Source organism: Oryctolagus cuniculus, chromosome 4 (genome assembly GCF_964237555.1).
Source record: "Oryctolagus cuniculus chromosome 4, mOryCun1.1, whole genome shotgun sequence".
Classification (NCBI taxonomy): domain Eukaryota; kingdom Metazoa; phylum Chordata; class Mammalia; order Lagomorpha; family Leporidae; genus Oryctolagus; species Oryctolagus cuniculus.
The window spans coordinates 2,089,411-2,106,443 of record NC_091435.1 but is presented as its reverse complement, the minus strand read 5'-3'; the positions used below and the strand labels follow the sequence as shown (position 1 = coordinate 2,106,443).

At 67.0% G+C, this 17,033-nt stretch overlaps 1 protein-coding gene across 1 annotated transcript; it reads left to right on the top strand.

The window, feature by feature from the left end:
- The first annotated feature begins 3,667 nt into the window (after positions 1–3,667).
- AIRE (autoimmune regulator) lies at positions 3,668–13,867 on the top strand. Its single transcript, XM_051839923.2, has 14 exons — positions 3,668–3,817; positions 4,017–4,191; positions 4,300–4,455; positions 4,801–4,875; positions 5,484–5,576; positions 8,041–8,186; positions 8,294–8,374; positions 8,974–9,089; positions 9,842–9,941; positions 10,298–10,477; positions 10,812–10,933; positions 11,051–11,153; positions 11,735–11,803; positions 12,471–13,867. The coding sequence occupies exons 1-14, from the start codon at positions 3,668–3,670 to the stop codon at positions 12,549–12,551; spliced, it is 1,647 nt and encodes a 548-aa protein (XP_051695883.1). The 3' UTR covers positions 12,552–13,867.
- The last annotated feature ends 3,166 nt before the right edge of the window (positions 13,868–17,033 follow it).

Here is a 17,033-nt window from a genome sequence, read left to right as displayed (position 1 = left end):
TCCCCCCCACCTGGACAGTGCCCCTCCCCCCCACACCTGGGCAGTGCCCCTCCCCCCACCTGGACAGTGGCCCTCCCCCCACACCTGGGAGTGCCCCTCCTTCCCACACTTGGGCAGTGCCCCTCCCCCCACACCTGGGCAATGCCCCTCCCCCATGCCACACCTGGGCAGTGCCCCTCCCCCATGCCACACCTGGGCAGTGCCCCTTCTCCCCCACCTGGGCAGTGCCCCTCTCCGCACTGTCAGGAACCTGAGACTGCCCCAGACACAAGGGGTCTCAGCAGAGGGGTGATTCGTGTCCCGTGGCTTTCCAGATAGGACCCTGGCAGGGGCAGGAAAGAAACCGGGAAATCTGAAAAAACCTGGTGACGGTGACAACGTGAGAGAAGCAAGACCACCGAAGGGTGCCTGCGGCCACAAGGGCAGGTGCTCCCAGACGTGACCGCACACCCCCCTCTGCTGGCCAGAGTGGGAACTGCACACCCATGCCCAGGCAGCCCGCAGCCCGGCTGCTCCAGGGGCCACCTGCGTGGTGAGGCCGAGAATCCTGCAGAGGGGCCCAGCTGCCCGCCACGCCCACGGAGAGGAGGAGGCGGCCCCTTGCTGGAAGCGGGGTCAGCTCTGTGGGGAGCGCAGCGCTGCTGCTGGGCCCCGGTCCCGCGCCGTCCCAGAGGTCGTTCCACGCACAAACGCTCCTGCCTTTGGCCTGGCCCGGCCCCGCCTGTCTCGGCCATGTGGGGCGTGAACCAGCAGATGGAAGACCTCTCTCTCTCTGTGACTCTGCCTTTCAAGATAGATAAATCTTAAATAAAAACCAAAACTCGGATAAATCCATGGTGGTGAAGTTAGTCTCTTTCCTCCCAGGGAAACAGCTTCCGATCTTCCCTGTGAGTCTGTGACCCATTTTGCGTCTTTTGACAAAGAACGGAGAAAGGAGGGCTTTCAGCACACTGCAGCCCGCGGGGGGCGGAGCCTGGACCCCAACCGTACGCCCCACGGAAACGCTGACTGCAAAGGACCACGGGGTTTCAGGGCACGCAGGAAATCACAAAGCTTCCAGAAGGTTCCGGGGCAAGCCGCAGGATCTGGGGCCGGGCAGGTAATCCCCAGACTGCGCACAAACAACACGAAGTCAACGGAGCTGCAGCTGCCGCCCGTGGAGAGGTCGGGGGCGGGGGCTTCCCTGGCACAGGGACACCGGTCCCCTCCCCCGACGCGGTGCGCGCTGAGCCCCCAGGCTGCTCCCTGAGCTGCAGCAAATCCGCCACCTGGTGACAACTCACTGAGCCCAGGGCCGGGACCGAGGTCACTGTGGGCGGGGGGCCACGGCCCACCAGGTCACCGCGACCCCCGGGCCTAACAGCCTGCTGGTCCTGGGCTCTGCTTTGCCAGGAGCTCTGGGCCCAGGAAACAGGTGCGCACCACCTGCAGGCAGCCCACGGGCTGTGCTCGCCAGTCCCTACCGCCGGCCAGTCAGAGGCAGGCCACGAGCCCCCCGCCCAGCCAGGGACCTGGCCGTGAGCCGAGCAGCACCCCCAGCCCCTCGATTCCACATGGCAGGGGGTGGGCCCAGCTTCAGGGTCTCTGACCTGTTGCCTCCGTGGGCCATCTTGGACCCCACCGAGGGGGGAGCCTCCTGACAGTGTACCCCAGAGTGTAGGCTCTGGGCTGCTCGTGAGCTGACGGTGCCCGGTGCCGTCCTGGGGGCAGGGACGGGGGTCCCCACCCCACCCAGCACTACCCAGGGCTCTCGGGGAACCCGGCCAGGCATGCTGCCCTCTGGGTGAGGGTCCAACCTGTGCCGAGAAGCCACCTGTGGGAGCTGTGGTCTGCGCAGCACGCCCCGAGCAGGAGGGGGAGGGAGGCTGGGCGAGGGTGAACCTGAGACAGCAGGTGCCGGCACCGCCCTGCTGTAACGAAGCGCCTCGGCCTGGGCAGCTTGGACAAATGGTCACTGGCGTCTCACAACTCAGGTGCAGGTGCAGGACCAGCGTTCTGGGGCGCGGTGTCGGGGGCCCTCTCCCCACGGGTGGCCACCTCTCGCCTCTCTTATGGGGCACTGATGCCACTCACAGACTTGGTCACCACTGAAGCCCCCGCCGTGCGTGGGGGTCGCACAAAGGTTCCCACCACAGAGGTGGCCGATGCCCAGAGAAGGGCCCGGAAGCTGGGCATGGGGTCGGCCTGCTGGCAGGCAGCCAGGTCTGTAAGGAGGACGCATCGTGAGCCCGCCCCTGGTTTTCTGAGAACGTGGCTTCCATCCGGGCTCTTGGCCGGGGTGTGCTGAGGAGGAGGAACGGGGGCTGAGGCAGTGACCACCGCTGTGTCCGGGAGGGGGCTCGCCGTGTCCGGGGGGCTCGGCACCCACCCGCTGGGGCACTCAGTGGGGACAGCAGGCTGGCTGGGGACTTGCGTGCCCTTCCTCGGTGGGGACAGCAGGCTGGCTGGGGACTTCGTGCCCTTCCTCGGTGGGGACAGCAGGCTGGCTGGGGACTTCGTGCCCTTCCTGACCTGGATGCCAGCGCAGTGACCGCCCCGCTCCAGCAGGAAGCCGACGTTGTCCTCACAATGGGGAAAGAGGCACAGGGTGGCGCGGGTGGCAGAGTCTGACAACTGTCATCAGGGCACCCAGGGCCTTCCTGACTGGTGCCTTGTGTCCCCGAGGCCACCCCTGCTGGGGCCACACAGCATGGAGCCTCCCCCTGCTGTGTGGGGGAGGCCCTGGCTCTCGGCTTGGGTGAGGGACAAGGGGCAGCCCCCACCTCCCCCTCGGCCCTGCCCTCTCGCCTCTCGGCAGGCTGATGAGCCCTGTGTGACCTGGGCATGCCAAGTCTGCAGATGGTCTGTCCGTCTGTCCATCTGTCCTCTGTGATCCAAATCTTGGCTCTGCCCCTCCTGGCTGTGTGACGAAGTGGGGTGGTTCAGTCACGGAGCCTGAGTCCGCTCCTCAGAGCTGGGGGGCAGTCTCCACACAGCCTGGGCGGCTCCGGCCCACCTGCCGGGAGGGGCTGTTGCGGGAAGCCCCTTGGCAGGCTGGAAAGTCCGAAACTCCCCCAGTCTCTGCTAATCTCCAACAGGAGGCTGTGGACGCCAGCCCACGCCATCGGAGTCCAGCCAAGGACATGGGTGCACCTGTGAGGAGGCTGTGACCTTGACCTCTCCTTGTCAGGTGCCCCACCCAGCCCCGCGGAGGTTTCTTGTGTCCACTCAGAGGCCCGCTTATCTGGGCAGCCCCTGTGCGGCTCGGGGCTCCTCTCCTGATTCCTTTGGCCAGAAAGGCAGGACCCCAGATAGGGAAGCCGGGGTGGGGGTCTCCGAGCCCTCCCCTCAGCGGGTTCCCTGCTCCCAGGTCTCAGCCACAGCCCTGGGTCCAGGAGCTCCATTTGCGGAGGAAAGGGGCGGGGGCGGGGCCGCTCCTCCAGGTTCCCACCCTGCCTGGCTTCCCGGGTCGGGTCGCGCCGGGTATAACAGCCAGCGCGCAGGTGCAGGCGCAGTGTCCGCGCGGGTGCTCGCCTGGCGCGGGGAGCGCGGGGCGCTCAGCCCGGACACCACTGAGTGGGACCCTGGGGACGCACCCGAGGCTGGGAGAGGGCTCCGGGAGTGTGAGAGCGCCCCAGGAAGCACCACGCCCGGCGCTGCCCGCCCCAGCTCGGGGTCCTGCGACTCGATGGCCGGCGAGGCCCGGGCGGGAGGGGACGCGGCGCTGCGCCGCCTCCTGAGACTGCACCGCACGGAGATCGCCGTGGCCGTGGACAGCGCCTTCCCGCTGCTGCACGCGCTGGCCGACCACGACGTGGTCCCCGAGGACAAGTTCCAGGTGGGACCCCGCATCCCCCACCCACAAGCCAAGGAGGCTCCCCTGGCCCCAGAGCCCCTTCCTCAAGACCTCCCGGCGGACTCCAGGGGCCGGGCCTCACCCTCAGCGCCCTTCCCACCCCACACCCACGAGCGGGCCCTCCCGCCTGGTGGGGTGCGACAGCAGGATGCTGGTGGCATCGGGGACCCCCTTGCTGCAGGAGACGTTGCGCCTGAAGGAGAAGGAGGGCTGCCCCCAGGCCTTCCACGCCCTGCTGTCCTGGCTCCTGACCCAGGACGCCGCGGCCATCCTGGACTTCTGGAAGGTTCTCTTTAAGGACTACAACCTGGAGAGATACGCCCGGCTGCAGGCCGTCCTGGACAGCTTCCCCCGAGGTGGGCCTGGGCCGTCCTCCGCTGCCCCTGGGGGTGGGGCCGTGCTGGGGGCTGCCCCCTGGGGAAAGGCTCTGAGGCTGGAACCCTGCTCCTGCCCGTGGACCACAGACCTGGACCTCAGCCAGCCGCGGAAGGGGAGGAAGCCCCCGGCTGTGCCCAAAGTCTCAGTCCTGCCGCCCAGACTGCCCGCCAAGAGGAGGGCGCTGGAGGAGCCTGGAGCCGCGGTGCCGGCAGCCCTGACCCCCAGGGCTATCTCCAGCCCAGGTAGCCGGCAGGGGGAGCCCGTCCGGGTCACGGATCTCCCCTCACCACCACCACCCAGCCTGACAACCCCGCCATGCCCTGTCCCCTGCTGGCCGCCCCCTGGGCTCAGGGCCGTGCCGTGGGCACTGAGAGTCACACCGAGGGGCCTGAGAGAGCCCCCTCCCCTCCCAACCACATCCTGATTACAGTGTTCCCGGAGGTTCATCTTCTTACCCGGAAGGGAACCCAAGCCTGGTAGAGGCCAGGGACCCAGGGGAGTCAGGGAGACCCAGCCCCCGGCCCCACCCTGCGGCTGTGCCCCCAGCCCTGCCAGCCCACCCAGGCTGCCACAATTCCCCCTTGCAGGTTCCCAGCCCAAGGCCAGGCCCCCCAAGAAGCCAGAGAGCCACGCGGAGCCACAGCGCCCCCCGCTGGGGAACGGTGGGTGCAGACTCTGCTCCTGGGGCGGTGCAGTCTGTGGCTGGGCAGGGCCCTTCGGGGTCTTGTCCTGGGACCCAGGCCATGCAGGCCTGGCGCCTCATCCCGACCACCTCAGCTGTGTGTCCAGACCCAGGAAAGAGGGGACGCTTTGGGTCCAGCATGGCCCGGCCAGCCACCCCCACGTGCCCTGCACTTCCCCTATGTACCCAATCTGGGCCCCGCCTCCCCAGCCCCCACCCCAGGGCCTGGACGCAGCCAGGAACATCCCTGTCCCTGCTGTCCCTGGACCTCCCCTCCCCAGTGCCCAGGAGCCCGGAGCTCACCCTGAGGGCTGGGCCTGGGACCCTGGTGTCCCTTCCAGCACAAGGCAGGGCATGTCAGGGGCCCTCCCTGGTCACTCCCACCCAGTGCCTTCTGCTCTGCTGACACGGCTGCCCGCACACGCATGCACACACCACCACACACATGCACACAGCACCGCACACACATGTGTGCACACCCTCCGCCCTGCGTGTCTACATTCACCTGGGGGCTGCCCGCGGAGTGGGTCCGCAGGGGAACCGTGTTCCCGGCTGACTGACCACCCTGTGTGGGCGGCCCCTCCCCAGGAATTCAGACCATGTCGGCCTCTGTGCAGAGAGCTGTGGCTGTGTCCGCCGGCGACGTCGAGGGGGTCCTCATCCAGCAGGTGTTTGAGTCAGGTAGAGGGGAGGGGGGGGAGGGAGGAGAAGGGGGAGGGGAGGGGAGAGGAGGGGGAGGCTTCCAGGGCTCCAGGGTGGGTGCTGGCCTGCCCTTTGGTCCCTGGGAGCCCCAGAGAAGACGGGGCTGCCCCCAGCACCCCACCTGCCCCGAGCCTGCCAGCTTGGGAGGAGAGGAGCAGCGCCTGGGGGCTCCCCTGAAGCGGGGGGGGCAGGGGTGTCCGTCTGTGGGCCTGGAGCCCAGGGGTCCAGGTCACCTCCTGTGTGAGCTGGGCCCTGGCAAGTCCTGCTGCTGCTGAGCCCCTCTGACGACCGGGGCCTCACACCGGGCTCCCCCCAAAGCCCCAGGAGGCTGACTATGGCAAAGGCGGCATACAGCCACCAGCGCTGGTTGCAGGGTGCCACTGTGGCCATCCTGTCCCTCTGTCCACAGTCGCTATCATAGCGTCCCCTCTGTGCCATAGTCTCACGGCACTAGGACTGGGCCCACGGGAGATCCAAGGGCTGTGGGGACAGCTGGTCGCACGCCAGTGACGGCAGGAGCCCCAGAATCAAGGAGGTGGCCAAGCCAGGCTTCCTCTAAAGGCTCTGGGGGGACCCCCTGACCCTGGCTCTGGGAGGACCCCTTGTCTCCAGCTCTGGGAGGACCCCCTGACCCTGGCTCTGGGAGGACCCCCGTCTCCAGCTCTGGGAGGACCCCCTGACCCTGGCTCTGGGAGGACCCCTGACCCCTGGCTCTGGGAGGACCCCCTGTCTCCAGCTCTGGGAGGACCCCTGACCCCTGGCTCTGGGAGGACCCCTTATCTCCAGCTCTGGGAGGACCCCTGACCCTGGCTCTGGGAGGACCCCTGACCCCTGGCTCTGGGAGGACCCCCTGTCTCCAGCTCTGGGAGGACCCCCTGCCCCCAGCTCCGGTGGCTGTGAGTGACCCCTGCTCCTTGGTTGTGGTGGCCTCAGCCAGTCTGCCTCTGTGTCCCCGTGTCCCCTCCCCCATGTCCCTGTGTCCCCTCCCCCATGTCCCTGTGGCCCCTCCCCCATGTCCCTGTGGCCCCTCCTCCGTGTCCCTGTACCCCCTCTTCCCTGTCCCTGTACCCCCTCTTCCGTGTCCCTGTTCCCTCCCCCGTGTCCCTGTACCCCCTCCTCCATGTCCCTGTACCCCCTCCCCCGTGTCCCTGTGGCCCCTCCTCCGTGTCCCTGTCCCCTCCTCCATGTCCCTGTCCCTCCTCCATGTCCCTGTCCCTCCTCCATGTCCCTGTCCCTCCTCCGTGTCCCTGTCCCCTCCTCCATGTCCCTGTCCCTCCTCCATGTCCCTGTCCCCTCCTCCGTGTCCCTGTGGCCCCTCCTCCGTGTCCCTGTCCCCTCCTCCGTGTCCCTGTCCCTCCTCCATGTCCCTGTCCCTCCTCCGTGTCCCTGTGGCCCCTCCTCCGTGTCCCTGTCCCCTCCTCCGTGTCCCTGTCCCCTCCTCCATGTCCCTGTCCCTCCTCCATGTCCCTGTCCCCTCCTCCATGTCCCTGTCCCTCCTCCGTGTCCCTGTGGCCCCTCCTCCGTGTCCCTGTCCCCTCCTCCGTGTCCCTGTCCCTCCTCCGTGTCCCTGTGGCCCCTCCTCCGTGTCCCTGTCCCTCCTCCATGTCCCTGTCCCTCCTCTGTGTCCCTGTCCCTCCTCCTCCGTGTCCCTGTCCCCTCCTCTGTGTCCCTGTCCCCTCCTCTGTGTCCCTGTCCCCTCCTCTGTGTCCCTGTGTCCCCTCCTCCATGTCCCTGTGGCCCCTCCTCCATGTCCCTTTCCCTCCTCCATGTCCCTGTCCCTCCTCCATGTCCCTTTCCCTCCTCCATGTCCCTGTACCCCCTCCTCTGTGTCCCTGTCCCCTCCTCCGTGTCCCTGTCCCCTCCTCCATGTCCCTGTACCCCCTCCTCTGTGTCCCTGTCCCCTCCTCCGTGTCCCTGTCCCCTCCTCTGTGTCCCTGTACCCTCTCCTCTGTGTCCCTGTCCCTCCTCCTCCATGTCCCTGTCCCCTCCTCTGTGTCCCTGTCCCCTCCTCTGTGTCCCTGTGGCCCCTCCTCTGTGTCCCTGTCCCTCCTCTGTGTCCCTGTGGCCCCTCCTCTGTGTCCCTGTGGCCCCTCCTCTGTGTCCCTGTCCCCTCCTCCATGTCCCTGTACCCCCTCCTCTGTGTCCCTGTCCCCTCCTCCGTGTCCCTGTCCCCTCCTCTCACGCATCATTGGGTGTAGGGTCCAACACGACCATGTCCTTGCTGGTTGCAGCTACCAAGACCTCACTTGCAAACAGGGTCCTGTGCCGAGGTTCTGGGCGCGCGGGGCTCCTGGGGATGCCAGGCAGCTCAGTGCGGCCCCCAGCGGAGTCCCCTCCTGCACCCAGCACCTGGCCCCATTCGTGGCTGGGCTGTGGTGGCTGCTGGAACAGCCGTGGGGAAGGGCGAGCTCTCTGCCCGGGACTAGTGGGCGTCTCCTCCCAGGGGGCTCCAAGAAGTGCATCCAGGTTGGGGGCGAGTTTTACACTCCCACCAAGTTTGAAGACCCCGGCAGTGGGAAGAACAGGACCCGCGGGGGCAGTGGCCCAAAGCCCCCCGTCCGAGCCAAGGGAGCTGCAGCCACTGCCCCCGTGAGTGTGCCTAGGGGAGGGACTCCCATGGTCCCACGGCCGCCCCCCCACAGCGGCCACTTGCTGCCCAGGCCCTGCCCAGCCCGTGACCCTCTTCCCTCTCCCAGGGTGGAGGCGAGCCGAGGGCAGGCCAGCAGGGCAGGGCCCCCGCCCCTCCGGACCTCCCCAGCGAGCCCCAGCCCCACCAGGTAACAAGGAGACCCCGGGACAAGCCCTGTCCTCCCCGGGTCCCCGCAGGTGGCCTTGTCCCTGGTCCTGGGCCCCTGCAGTGGATGGGAGGTCTTTTCTGAAGACACAAGTGCTGAGATGTGAGACGTCAAAGGAAGGCGGGCGTCCCAGGCTCCTGAGTCCTGGGGTCTGAGCGGGGGTGGGGTGGGGGGGGGCGGGGTCCTGGTGTGAGTGGGGAGCGTCCACCGGGAGCGCGAAGCTTGTCCTGTGCCCCCAGCGGCGGAACCGTGTGGCCGCGTCTGCCGGGTGGGTCGGTTACAGACCCACACACCCTGGCGCCACACCCTCTGCCGGCCCCAGCCCTGGGCCTGGACAGGGCCCGCCCTGAGCACAGGGGTCTGGGGAAGAGCTAGCAAGGGTGTGGCCGCTGCTGTGCGGGGCCACCTGGTGGACCTCTGCGGGGTGGGCAGGCGAGGGGACAGCTGGGGCCTGGATGGGGCAGGCGGGCGGGACTTCAGGCCAGCGAGCGGCAGGGGGGTGGCGAGGGGACGCGGGGGCTCCTTGGGCAGTGCTGCTCCGTGCCCCCCGGGTCTGCATGGGTGACTGTCCCCGGCGTCAGAAGAATGAGGACGAGTGTGCCGTGTGCCGGGACGGCGGGGAGCTCATCTGCTGTGACGGCTGCCCCCGGGCCTTCCACCTGGCCTGCCTGTGCCCCCCGCTGCGGGACGTGCCCAGGTGAGTCTGTGGCCGCCCCTCCCCCAGCACCACCAGGCTGCCGGCTTCCTGGTGCAGGAGGCAACACCCACTCGGAAGGTCTTTGATTTGGGTTCTTGGGGTTCTCCCTCCATGCCCCACACTGGGCCCTGAGAGCAGCAAGGCAGAACGGCCATGCCGCCTGTCTCCCCCAGCTGCCGGAACCCCTGTGGGCAGCTGCTCCTTCTAGAAGCCCCGTCCCAGCCCCATCTGCAAGCACGGGGCCCCGGAGCTGCACCCCTACAGGCTGGTGGTGTTGCCCACCAGTGCGAGGGACCCATCAAGAGAGGCCCCTGCCGGGGTCCAGAGACCCCTGTCCCAGCCCTGGGCTCTGTTTGCCGCTCGCTCGCCGCCGGATCTCTGCCGGATCTCTGAGTTCAGTTCCCCGTCGCTGAGCCAGTGGACCGGGGTCTTCACTCAGCTCCTGGCAGCGATGGCGGCTTCTTCCTCCCTACTCCCACCTGCCCGTGACCCGCTCCTTCTTTGCTGGGCACCCCTCCCCGAGGGAGCATGGGTGGTCCCAGGATGTAAATGAGACCGTGGAACCAGGCCTGGCCCTGGGGGGCACAGGCCTTGCTGGTGAGTGGGCATCAGAGAAGCACTCAAGAGGACGCTGATGGCGCTGGCAGGGGCCACCCCGCCGGGGGGGGGGGGGTCAGTGTCACACCTGCGGGTGGAGTCCTTGGCCCCTCTGCTTTGTCCTGCATGCGTCTGACCGGTGACCACACGTGCAGCGGTACCTGGAGGTGCTCCAGCTGCCTTCAGGGCAGAGTCCAGCGGGGCCCGCCCCAGGCTGAGGAGCTGCGGCCCCAGGAGCTGCCTGCAGAGACCCCGGTATGCACTGGCCCACTGCGGGGGGGGGGATCAGCCCCTCCTGCCCCCCTGCCCGGCTACTCCCAAGCCCATCCCCAGCCTGGTGGGCTGAGCTGCACTGGGCCCTTCCTCTGTCTCAGGGCTCTGGCTGGGGGCGTGGGCTGGTCCCACACCGGGGTGTGACACGAGCTGACAGCCCGAGGCCACTGGGCGTCCTATTTTCAGATGGGAAAGGGCCCTAGGCCCTGAGGACCACGAGCTGGCACTGGCGCCCGCTCCTTCTGGCCCAGTATGGCTCCCTCCCTGTCCACCCTGCCTCCTGGTGGTGCTGGGCAGGGCCCCTGCAGCCCCTCCAAGAGCTGACCCTTGGGTTCCAGGTCCCCCCGGGGCTGCCGGCTGGAGAGGAAGGAAGAGGCCTGCCCAGGGAGCCCGCGGCCGGCATGGACACTGCCCTCACCTGCACACACCTGCTGGCCCCTCCATCGGCACCCCCCCTACCCATGCTGGCCCCGGTGGCCCTGAGCCCCCTACTGAGCGCCGGCCCCGAGGGGCAGCAGGTGAGGGGCTCAGGACCAAGGGCAGTTGGAGGAACTGAGATGTGCAGAATGAGGGGAGGGGCCGGGCTGGCCGCTGCAGCTGGGGACCGGGTGGGAGGGGAGGCTCCCGGGCGGCTTTTCCTGCTTGCTCCCGAAACCCCGCCCGGAGCTCCAGGCAGGACAACGAGGCCGGCATTGGCTCTGCACGGCTGGGAGCCCCAGTCCCCTCCTCTGGGGGGCGCAGGGCGCGCGCACCCTGGTCTGTCTCTGGCTGGACCCAGGCAGACCGTGAGGGGAGCTAGGGTTTGGTCTCCCGCCCCCACCCCCGCGTCGCCGCGCTGTCGCCCTCCCGCAGGGCCCGACGCCTGGAGCGCGGTGCGGGGTGTGTGGGGACGGCGTGGGTGCGCTGCGGTGCGCGCACTGCGCCGCCGCTTTCCACTGGCGATGCCACTTTCCGGGGAGCGCGCCGCGGCCCGGGTGAGTGCCTGCCTGCGGGAGGGGGGGATGGAGTGGGGGAGCGGGCGGGGCCGGGGGTCAGCCCCCCCCCCCGCGGCGTCCCCGCCCAGCCCACGGCTGCGCGCCCCTCCGCCGCAGAACCCGCGCACACTGCAAGTCCTGCACCCGAGACTCCGCGCCGGTTCCGGGGCTGGCGGGGCCCAGCCCGAGTCCCGCCTGTCCAACTCCCGGGCCCGCCAAGGTCAGTGCTGCCCCGGAGCGGGGTGGGACCCGCGTGGGCTGCAGGGAGCTCGGGGCAGCTAGGGCCCCTGCAGAGGCAGAGGGCTGGGCCCCAGGCTCTTTGTCCTGGCCCCGCTCTCCTTGGTCGGATGAGGTGTCATGTGTGTCCTGGGTTCCTGTGCGGGAGCCTCCGGGGTGGTGACATGGCAGCACCCAGTGTGCAGGCTCCACCCCGCCATTGGGCCCACGCTATGGACACCCCCTGCCCCCATCTCCTGCCCCCAGTGGGCCAAATGCCACTACCTCCAGGCAGCTTTCCTGGGGCCCTCACCCCCAGCCACTTCCCCGTGGCCTCCTGGGGTCTCTGTGCTCAGCTGCTGGGACCCTTGCTCCTTAGGGTGCTGTTTAATGTTGGTGATGAGTTGCAGACCCCAGGCCCCTTCTCAGCATCCCCAATACTGAGTGGGTCTCCCTCACACCCTGGCAGCAGCCACTGGGGACAGCACCGTGGCACCCCCGCTGCCCCAGGCCCTGTGGGCTTCTGTGCTGATGTCCCCAGCGGCCTGGTGTTTAAAGTGACCTCTCCCCTTCCCCGGGCACCAGGTCCCAGATGAGTCTGTGGGCCCTGAGGCCGCCCTGCACAGGGATGACCTGGAGTCCCTGCTGAGTGAGGTATGGCACCGCCTGGCCCAGCTGCACCTGCTGCCTGGCCCCCATAGCTACCACCGAGCATCTGGGCCCACCAGACTCTGGGCGCACCTGCTGCCATGGAGGCAGCAAACCCCCACCCTCCCTGCTCCCGGGGATGTGCTGGGTGGCCACGCCCATGCAGGAGCCCCTCCCCTTTTCTGCAGGCCCACAAGGCCCGGGATCCAACGAGATGCCTGGTGCTTTCCCCCTGGGGGTGGGGGGTGGTCCCCGCACCTGGTCCTAGGAGGGTCTCTGGCACTGCCCTCAGCTCAGGTCTGGAAGGGGAACAGGTGGGCTCCCTGGGAAGGCAACGAGGTTTTCCCAGCTGCGTTGTTGTCAGGAGGACACCCTGACACCCTGACTGCCCTGTGCTGGGGACCCTGGGGGCTGAGAGGCGGGAGGTGGGCAGTCACTGGGTGAGTGGGAGAGCTGAGGGGTGGGCTTGCGAGCCCCCCAAGGCGGCAGCCTCCTGCGGCCAGAGTCACTTAATCCCCCATGAGTGCCCTGATCCTGCTGGGGACAGAGCTGGCCCCAGCAGCAGAACCGCGGGGTGGGGCTGAACTGCCTTGGACAGGGCCCTCCCCTGATGGGCACGGCCCCGCCTGGGGTGAGGGGCCACCCTGGCTCTGCCCACCGCCCTGTCCCACAGCACTCCTTCGACGGCATCCTGCACTGGGCCATCCAGAGCTTGTCCCGCCCGCTGGCTGAGGCTCCGCCCTTCCCCTCCTGACCGGGACGGCCATGCCCGCCGCGGTGGACTCGGCCAGCCTGCACGCACGCCAGGATGAGGACCAGGAAGTCTCCAGTGCTGTGAAATAAAATCCCCTGCCCCCCACCATGGGCTTTTGCGTCGCTGTGCTTTGGGGTCCGCCCGATGCACCTGTGCCCCCCCACGCCCTAGGCTGAGGACAGCGAGCTGGGTGCCACCCCAGGGCCTGGCACCACCGTCCCTCCGCTGGAGCCTGCCAGGTCAGGTCTGCTTCTTGTCCCCAGCTCTCAGGCCCACGTCGCTCGCGCGCTCGCTCTGTCCGTTCATTCATTCGGGAGCTTGCACTGCGCCTCTTCCGCTTGCTGAGCCTGTTACCAGGCTCACTGCACGGGGGAGCAAGGTGATGACCCCAAGTTTGGGGGGTGGGTGGGGTCAGGGCTGAGGCCACTGGGAGGAGGAAGGAGCCGTGGGGAGGGCCTGAGCAGAGGGCGCGGTGAGTGCTGTCTCAGGACAGACTGTGGTCCCAGCACAGAGGCATGGCTGCTGTGTGGGGGAGGTGAGGACGGGGGCAGGGGTGGCTCTGTCTCCCAGCCCCCGTGCTGCAGGCTTCGCAGGGGGTCTCAGGACTTTGCAGGAGTCCCCCGGGATGGTCCTGCTGGCACCGGGGGTGGGGGCGGGGTGAGTGAGCTCTTCCCCCAGGCCTGGAGGGTGAGTTTGCAGGGGCAGGTGCCCGGCGTGAGCCTTCGCTGAGCCGGGGAGACCCCCTTACACACCCAGCCCAGGCTCTGTCCCAGCAGCAGGGAAGCCCTCGTAGAGGACGGGGGTCTCAGCTCCGCAGGGCTCTGGCCTGGCCCTCACCAGCCCCTTCTGCTTGTCTGTCCCCTTGCTGCCTGTGGTCTCCCCTCCAGGCCCCCACTCCCACAGGACAGCCCGGACCTGTCCTGCTCAACATGAGAGCCCAGGGCCTCCAGGGCAGGCACCGGGGCTGTCGGCAAAGATTTGCTGAGTAGGGAATGACACTTTGACAAGAAGCTAAGGGGCCCAGGCCTGCAATGCTGGCATCCCAAATGGGCTCTGGTTTGAGTCCCGGCTGCTCTACTTCTGATCCAGCTCCCTGCTAATGCACCTGGGAAAGCAGAGGAAGATGACCAAGTGCTTGGGCCCCTGCTACCAACAGGGGAGACCCAGAGGAAGCTCCTGGCTTTGGCCTGGCCCAGCCATGGCCATTGTGGTCATTTGAGGGGAGTGAACCAGCAGATGGAAGACCTCTCTCTCTCCTCTCTCTGTAACTCTGCCTTTCAAACAAACAAACAAATAAACACTTCTTTTAAAAGAAAAGCTAAATGCTTGGTATTAAGAGAATGTTTTGAGAAATCATGTTATAGTTACAAATAATTTGTTATATAGACAATAAAAATAAGACAAGAATGAGCATGGTGGGCAAACAAATAAGCCCTAAATTTTTTAAAAGGTATCCAGGGGCTGGTGCTGTAGCATAGTAAAGCTGTTGCCTGCGGTGCCGGTATCCCACATGGGCGCCGGCTCAAGTCCCGGCTGCTCCACTTCCAGTCCAGCTCTCTGCTTGGGCCCCTGCACCCATGTGGGAGACCTGGAAGGAGCTCCTGGTTCTGGCTTCGGATCGGCTCAGTTCTAGCCATTGTGACCACCTGGGGAGTGGACAAGTGGATGGAGGACCCACACCTGTAACTCTGCCTTTCAAATAAATAAATAAATAAATAAATCTTAACAAAACAAAAAACCCAAAGGTATCCAGGGGCCGGCGCCGTGGCTCAGCAGGTTAAGCCACTGCCTGCAACACCGGCATCCCATATGAGCACGGGTTCGAGTCCCGGCTGCTCCACTTCTGATCCAGCTCCCTGCTAACGGCCTGGGAAAGCAGTGGAAGATGGCCCAAGTGCTTGGGCCCCTGCTACCAACAGGGGAGACCCAGATGGAGCTCCTGGCTCCTGGCTTCAGCCTGGCCCAGCCCTGGCTGTGGTGGCCATTTGAGTAGTGAACCAGTGGATGGAAGACCTCTCTCCACTCTGTCCACCCCCCCCCCCCGCTCTGTGTTTCATGTAAATCTTCAAAAGAATAAAACGCACACACACACCGACATGCACACATGGGCTCGGCTCTTCAGAGTGTGCACATTATGAAACGGATTTAAAAATGTTTTTGCTCAAAGTAAACTCTCGTGGCCGTGTCAGCACAGGAAGCAGTGTGGGGCATCGGGAGGGTAAGCGACCATTTGAAGGGAGCCCGCGTCACCGCAACGTGGGTTCACGGACGTGAGGCAAGCGCAGACCTCGATTTGTGGGGAAGCTTGGGCGGGAGGGGACTCACGGAGGCCTGATGCGGACGACGGGGTCCCCCGAGGGGTCAGCGTCCCGCCGACGGACGCCGCGCTCAAGAGACCACGAGCCGGGCCGAGGACGCAGCGCACCGGGCAGACGCCCCCGTCCAGCCCGGAGGCTGGGTGCACCTGTCCGTCCCCTGGTTGACAAGGAAAGACGACTAGCGGCAGAAGCGACAGCCGCCACTCAGACTGGCAAAGGTGCCGCCGGCACCGCGCAGCACCAGCAGGCGGGCAGAGCCAGGGCCGCGAGTAGGTGTTGGGGGACGCCCACGGCGTTTCCGTGGGGACTTCCTGGGGGCGCAGAGACGGAGGACGACCTGCTCCCAGGACGGGGCTCCGAGGCAGTGGGCCAAAGGTTCAGCGGGACCCCGCCCTCTGGAGGGCATCTGTGCCGCTGGGGGGACCCCACCCCACGAGGGAACCCCGCCCCCGGAGTGACTCCCAGAGAGCCCCTCCCCGACGCCGCCCCAGGTCTGGAGTTCTCTGGGGGGTCCTGGGGGGCGTCGCTAGGCACCCACTCGCCGGGCGGGTCGGCTCCTGGGCCCCTTGTCTCCTGGGCTTCACTCAGTGTTTCTCCGCACTGAGCAGTGGAACAAGAACTGCGCAGGCGCGGCCGCCCTCCGGAGCCCAGCGGCGGGCGGGGGGGGGGGGGGGTCGGGGCAAGGGTCTCACCAAGACGACGTTTGTGCCCAGAAAAACAGTGCACGTCTTTTATTTTGCCCTTTTCGTTCCATTTTCCTGAACCTGCTGAAGTCCCCACAGATACAAGTGAGAAAACGCGCATATATAATATACGTAAATGCATACTATATGTAAAATTCTCTGAACAAAATGAACAGGCCCATGAGCAGAAACCAAAACCTCCGGCCCCGCCCCGCCAGCCTCGCCCTGCCCTCCCCTGGGTCCTCCGTCTGTTCCGTGGCCCCTGTGCCTCGAGGTGACCCCCGCCAGGCCACAAGCCAGGAGTAGTGGACACGACTTATGGGAGCCTGCAAGAGGTCGGTGTTGATTCGCAGGCACCTGGGTCCCAGAGGGGTCAGGTCAGGGCCGGGGCGGCAGACAAGGGCCCTGGAGACTGCCCACAGCTGCCCTGCCTGCTCCAGTCTCCCGGAAGGAGCCCAGACAGAAATTCTGGCCGCCTGGGGCCACCAGTGGATAGCCGTGGGCCTTAGCACAGGGGCCTTGGAGGGGCCCTCACCCTGCGGGCACCGGAGGCAGGGGAGGGGCTACAAGGGGTGGACGTGGCTGCAGTGGAGGTCAGGACTAGCTGGGCCCCCTGAGGAATTCATGAGGCCCAGGGCTACCAGGAGCACAGTGCTGGGCGTGGGCGGCCACTCACAGCGCTCAGGTCACAGGGTCCTGATTGCCCCAGCAAGATGTGGGAAGATGTCCTGAGCCGGACCCTGGAGAAGGGCGCCAGTCCTGGGGTCCCCAGCAAGGTCACCACGAGGGCCCTGTCCATGCAGATGGTCTGCTGCTGCCCACGGCCTGAGGACTGAAAGAGCCCCTAACAGGGTGAAGCTGCCGCCAGCAGTGCTGGCATCACATATGGGCACCGGTTTGAGTCCTGGCTGCTCCTCTTCCAATCCAGGTCTGCTATGGCCTGGGAAAGCAGTAGAAGATGGCCCAAGTCCTTGGGCCCCTGCACCTGCTGCGAGACCCGGAAGAACCTTTCTGGCTCCTGGCTTCAGCTTGGCCCCTCAGGGGGGTGAACCAGAGATGGAAGATCTCTTTCTGTCCCTGTTAGGGAGCAGGTGGCAGTGAGATCCACGGCTGACTGGCGCTCTCCAGAGGAGCCGTGCGCCTGGTGGTGGGACCACGTCCCACAGGGAGGCACGGACACACAGGCGGGGCGAGGGCCGCCGCGCTCCGGTCCCTCCTGCCCTCCAGCTCTGACCTGAGGCCACGAGGTTGCCATGGCCCCAGTCTCAGCCTGATTTGTCCCAGCCAGGACGGCCGGGACTCCTCCCCCCACCCTGCTCTGACGGTGTCCAGGCCGCTGGAAGTGGGAAGTACACAGCCCACTCCTGCCCCGCCCACACACCGCCGGATGCCCGGATGCCTGTGGCTTCAAGCTGGGGCTCCTTCCACTCCCGGAGTCAGGCAGGACGCGGGGACCTGCTTCCCCTGCAGCCAGGTTCCTG

Bases quoted from the DNA above. Each gene is read 5' to 3' on its own strand.
- AIRE (XM_051839923.2), top strand. From the start codon at position 3,668: ATGGCCGGCGAGGCCCGGGCGGGAGGGGACGCGGCGCTGCGCCGCCTC. The intron at 4,456-4,800 runs GTAGCCGGCAGG...TCCCCCTTGCAG, and splicing joins CAGGGCTATCTCCAGCCCAG to GTTCCCAGCCCAAGGCCAGG. The intron at 8,375-8,973 runs GTAACAAGGAGA...CCCCGGCGTCAG, and splicing joins GCGAGCCCCAGCCCCACCAG to AAGAATGAGGACGAGTGTGC.